The following is a 5827-nucleotide window of genomic DNA, read 5'->3' as shown; positions in this document are numbered from 1 at the left end:
CATTAATTAATGTTAACAAGTTAGATTTTACTCTAGTTAATACACAAAAATAAGACTAATAACTTAAGTAGTTAAAGAGTAATTAAGCAACAATTCAATAAAAATGAGAAATTCTAAAATTTGATTCTAATTAATACACAATTTTTTCAACAATAAAACAAAAATTAATACTATGAAAATAGATAAATATATATCATCCAAACTAAAAATCAATCTTAGTTTAAAATATTTATCTGTAACTAATCATGTCCAATGAATGTTCAATCCTTGCTCACCTAATTATGCAATTACAAACTTTTAATAAATCCATAAAAATGATAGTTAAAAAGTCTATTAATACATTTTACATATAAAAGTAATTATCACTTTCCATAATTAAAATATATAGTCTTTAGACAAGAGCCTATAACACGTTCTTCCCAGAGATCTTGGGTTTGAATTTGTTCGATTACCTAAATAAAAAAAATGTATAGAATTTAATTAAAATATATAGAACTTCCTTCTTATCCCTAAAATATGGCATCAGTACATTTGTGCATAAATTTACAATAAATATATTGGCGTCCCCCTACTTCACCTTATTTATTCTCATTAGAGATGGAAACATGTGTGAATCACTACTCATGATATAAAGTCAAAGAATTTGACTCAAAAGCTACAGAGTTAAATTCTGATAACAATATCACAATTTCACTTCTCCTACTTATCATATTGGACTTGTTATCGATTGGGCTAGATGAGAAAAATCGAGCAACTCTAGCTACAATTGCCATGAGAAGATCTGGACGGTCCATACGCGTGTTCTCAGAAAGCCCGTGACATGTGGAATGGAGCCATTAATGTTTTTGGGAGGAGAAAAGGGTCATCAAATATTTGAACAGTGGTTGCACCAAATTGGGCTTTCCCTCCAAAGACTGGTTAGTATGATTCTGTATTATTCTAAATGCCCCTTCCACACTGGGGTTTTCTATTGTTGCATCTACACTCACTCTTCCTCGCTGCTGCTGTGTCTATATGCATTGTTCTCCACCTTTCCTTCTTCTCGGTCAAGAAAAGTTTGTTGATATTCTCATAGTTGCTCATTACTTATTTGCACCCTCTGTCTATCTATATAAATCAGTGTTGCTCGTATGCACCCACTATCTATTTATATAAATCAGTACACAAAATATAAGCATATCAGCCCAAGCTCTGAGATGGAAGATGGATGGATGTATGTGGTGGACAATGGGGAGAATGAAGTACCCACAATTCTAAAAGAATCAGAAGTAGCCAGGGTTAACGAGAAGACTAATTTGGATGGTCTATGCATGGAATCTTGGTGCTTTTGTGATGTTAAACCCAAGGATTTGATTCAAAATCTGCCAAAAATGTGTGGGAGGCCCAAGATTGTTTTGCTCATTGTCACCACTAACCACAATTTAGGAACTCGGACAAGCAACCAGGATATTCCAGGTCTCATGTCACAGCTTCATTACAAAGTAAGCTGTCAGATATGAAATGCAGTTTTATGAATAGATGTGTGTGTATGTATTTAACCTATTGCTAAAGGCTGTTTTAACAACAATCTTTCACTGCAACATAAAGCTTAGTGTATAGTGAAGAAAAATGTAGGTGGAAATGACCAGATATAGGGAATCTAATTTAACCTCATCATGATACAATTTTGTTGCATTGTCTTACCAAAAACATCCAAAAGAAGTAAGATGATATGACTAGTTTACTCTTCTGAGCTCTTCCACCAAGCAATATTATTGGTTATCTGATACTATAGTGTTTAAATGATCAACTTGGTATATGACACTATATGGTTCAGAGCATCATTGAGTACTGAGAGGTCATATATTTTATATGACAATAGGAAGATTTTAAGGGCACCACAGTTGCTTATAGGAATGAGTTAAAATGATAAAATCTCTCGTATTTGACGGGTTCTCCACAGCATGCCAGTAAACAACTGGTAAGTTATTATCTTGTATCTTGCTGTTTCTCCAGAGCATATCAAGAAACAACTCTGCTCTATTTCAATTTCATTAAAAGTTCTATAGGGATATTGAAGAAGTGTCTGTATTGTCACTGCTGTTTTTGAATTTGATTCTATGAGATTTTTTATGATAAATATTTCACATTATATTTTGTTATTCATCAGAGGATGTTAGATGGTACATTTCATCTTCTTGACCTCCCCAACATTTCAATTATAGATCAGTGAGTGTGATCTGAAATGTTGGTGTTTAAAAAAAAAATAAAACATAATCAAATTTAAAAATAACAACTACAATCTCATGAATTGTAAGTCTGATATAGAGTTTCATGACTCTCCACGAGTCGTGCGGGTAGTCCGAGTCGCGGAGCCGAGCAGACTTTACGTAGTTATTATGTCTTGACCTCGGTCATGGAATATGATATATAATTTCGTACTATATATGATTATAAGAGTATATAATTTCAAGGGTCTTTTCATTTTGCCAACTGATTGCTGAGTTGTAGCCAAGTCACAAGTTGAGTCGGCCTTGCTGAGTCCAAGCTGAGTCAAGTCTGGGAACTCTGGTCGATAACATTTTCGACTCTTTCCATTCTGATGATAGATCATGGAGTGCTGTGTGAAATATTGATGCAAAAATCTTGAACAATAAATTGAGAAACAACATTTCCTTGCTATCATGAATTTTATGAAAATCTTTTATCACTGATATATTGTAATTTTTGAAGGATGAATAAAACATCATTTCTGAACTAGGACTGTGCTTACATATTTCACAATATTTGGAGATCCTTACTATCATGAATTTTATGAAAATCTCTTATCACTGATAAGATGTAATTTTTGAAAGATGAATAAAACATGATTTCTAAACTAGGACTGTGTTTACATATTTCACAATATTTGGAGATCTCTACTCTTAAACAAAAGTTTCTCTTGTTGCAGGTAAAAACCACATATGAAAGAAGTGATGATTTAGCAGAAAAAGTGATGGAGCTACTGGTGAGAGCAGGGGCCAAAAATGTGAGAAAAGAAACTTTGGTGAAGAGAGCTGAGTGTGGGACACAATCTACACCCGACGTTTATAATTACATCTCTGATATCACTGTCTGCCAATTGTCAGTGCAATCAAAGAGAGATGCCACCTTTCATTACAAGCTAGGAAGAGCATTATCGCCATTAAAGCATGATAATGTCGTTATTCTGGGTCTTTCCAATAATACTGGACTCGCCCATTTACAGACAAGCTGCCCTCCACACATATGGGCTGAGGCATTTGATAAGTGGCTCAACTATTGTCTGCTTAACAAAAGGTATGAAGTTTCAGTGAAAAACATAATGATTGAATTCTTTTTTAAGGTTTGATTGTGTAACATTTATTTATCATCAATTTTTTGGATCACACTATATGATCCATCATCAGGATGATGAGAGCCTGGGAATGTTGATGGTAAATAAGTGTCACACAATCAAATCCATGAGAAATAATTCGTTGATATGGATTGTAGAAATCTAATTTCGCTAAAGAATGTGTGATATCAGATTTTCTTCCCAATTGCGGAGTATTACTTTTGATGATCATGTTAGAATGTTGGTGCAGGTTTGAAGAGATCATCCAATTTGAAAAAAGATACCCTCATGCAAGTTATGTCCACTGGGTAGCAGAAAGGCTGTATCCGTTGCTTGTGGCTTTGGGTGCAGCAGGGGAAGGAGCCATTGTAGAGCGTCTCCATGAAGGATGGTCATTCTCTTCACATTCTTAAACCAGGGCGAGCCATTTAATCTATTCTTTGTTTGTATTCTCCAGTGTATTGGTCTGATTGTTCTTCTCAAGAACTGAGATGGAGTAAAATTATTCGATGTAATTAGTGAAAGGCTTTGTCATTCTAAAGTCAATAGAGATCAAATTTTGCTGTCGGAGGAACACATTTTAAGATGCATAAAATCCTATTCAAAATAGCCTGGAGTTGGGCTGAGCAGTGAGTTTGCTACCCATTGGTTTTGGGTTCAACTCTGAGGCTTGGATTTACTTGATATACATGATTTGCGGTAGATTGGAATAAAAGAGAGGACTAGTTGTTGGGCACATTTTATTGTGATTTTAACAAATTTCAAAGAAATAAACAAAAAGATTGTATTATTGTTGATCAACTGATTTGCTCAAGATGATCTATTGTAATTTAGAGGGAATGTATTTGTTCAATCCGATATTATAACAGTGCTTTGCATCTAATTCCTATTTGTGAAAATAATTAGTGGAATTGTTAATTTATAGATTTTAGATGAGACTGATGAATTCATAAGAATCGATCTTGTACAATGAAGGGCTTAGGTTAATTCATTTTCAAGAGAAATGAGATGCTTATTAGTGTTATTTTCTGTGGTGCATGACTATAGAGGCAGATTGGTGATTTGCTACCAATAAAAAGTATTTCAGTTTGTTTTGTTTTGGTTTTCGCTCGACATATCTCAATCAGCTTGAGAAAACTTGACTATGATTGTGAAGGGTGAAATGGAAAGTTTAAATATAGGATTTGGTCATGTTGAGGACATTGGCAATATGAGTTGATATGAAAGGGTGCTTTGACTACTTAGAGAGGGGACCGATAGAGAGTAGTGGGCATCACCCAGAGAGGGCTTTGAAAACTTTGAGTTCTGAGTGGGGTTTGGGAGGGCGAAGTGAAAGCCAGACCTGTGAGACGGCAGAGGCAAATGAATATAAGAACATAAATGTGCAGAACTTAGATTCTGAGGGAAGAAAATGGTGAGAATTAGAGAGGCCATTCAAGGCCAATGGCTTTAATGGTGAATGAGCAGTTTTGATGAGAATAAATCTTATAAATCAATGTTGTAATCTGAGCGTGGTTTTTGAGCAGAGAGTCCTAGCTGTCCGTCTCCTACTTTGCATTCACCTAAAACCCTTTACCTAAGGCCATTGTAGCCTGAACAAATATATAATTTTTTGAAATCTGCAAATATTAGGACTGGGCCAAATCTAGTCTGGTTGAATTAATTTAGTATTTTATAAGTCCACGAGACCAAACGGTCTAAGGGACCACAAAATTGTGGCTAAATTTTTTTCCCATAAGTCTTTCCAGGTCAGTCCTGTTATGAGTCTTGACAATCAAATTAGCAATATCGTTGATCTATCTTCTCCAAACAAACTGAACCAATTGTCAGCCTTCAAAATGATCGGGAAGTCATCATACACTATGCACTTAATGATAAAGTGCTATCTAGTTTCAATCACTCTTGACTCATAAAGCTGGCAAATCCTTTCTTCCCACTCTTCTTTAGGCCTTTCCATCTACCTGTCTTACATCTGAGATGAGATGATGAAAACTGGTCCTCAATTGTGCTGCTAACAGCCAAACTTTAACGGCTGCCCCTAGATAAGTCATATTGTGTTCCAGATTAGATTGATCACTTCGACGTAAGGAACCTTTTTTTCATTCATATTATTAGTCCACTTTAACAGTCTAGAAGTTTTTTAAGTCAAATTTGGATGTAATCAGCCTTATCATCGATGGGGACCCCCTTTTAGTTTTTACCTTGGCTGCTGTAGTGGTTCAGTTGGGGGAGAGTTTGGCATTAGTTTGAGATGTGAGGAGACAGATTTGCACTGAGTATGAAAAATTGAGAAAATCTGGCAAAGTATGAAAATGGAGAAGGTTGTAAAATTCGGCTAAGTCTAGGAGATAGGATGAAGTAGAAGTTGAGCTAGTAAGAGCTAAATTTTGGCTAGTATATAAATTTGGAGTAGAGACATTTTGCTACCCAAGTAATTTTGTTTTATTTAGAGCTGAGACTTGATTTTCTACCTATGCAAATTATGTCTCATCT

At 35.1% G+C, this 5827-nt stretch overlaps 1 protein-coding gene across 1 annotated transcript; it reads left to right on the top strand.

Annotated features, from left to right (window-relative positions):
- Positions 1 to 931: 931 nt before the first annotated feature.
- Positions 932 to 4187, top strand: LOC149543103 (4,5-DOPA dioxygenase extradiol-like). The gene is made up of 3 exons (XM_089798011.1): positions 932 to 1481; positions 2930 to 3297; positions 3585 to 4187. Exons 1-3 carry the CDS (start codon positions 1131 to 1133, stop codon positions 3745 to 3747), a joined length of 882 nt encoding a protein of 293 aa, XP_089654137.1. The 5' UTR covers positions 932 to 1130; the 3' UTR covers positions 3748 to 4187.
- The last annotated feature ends 1640 nt before the right edge of the window (positions 4188 to 5827 follow it).

The sequence above is a fragment of the Cupressus sempervirens genome, chromosome 8 (assembly GCF_028749045.1).
Source record: "Cupressus sempervirens isolate cs-2001-9-10 chromosome 8, ASM2874904v1, whole genome shotgun sequence".
NCBI lineage: Eukaryota > Viridiplantae > Streptophyta > Pinopsida > Cupressales > Cupressaceae > Cupressus > Cupressus sempervirens.
Note: the sequence above shows the minus strand (reverse complement) of the source record. Positions and strands in the feature narration are given on the sequence as shown.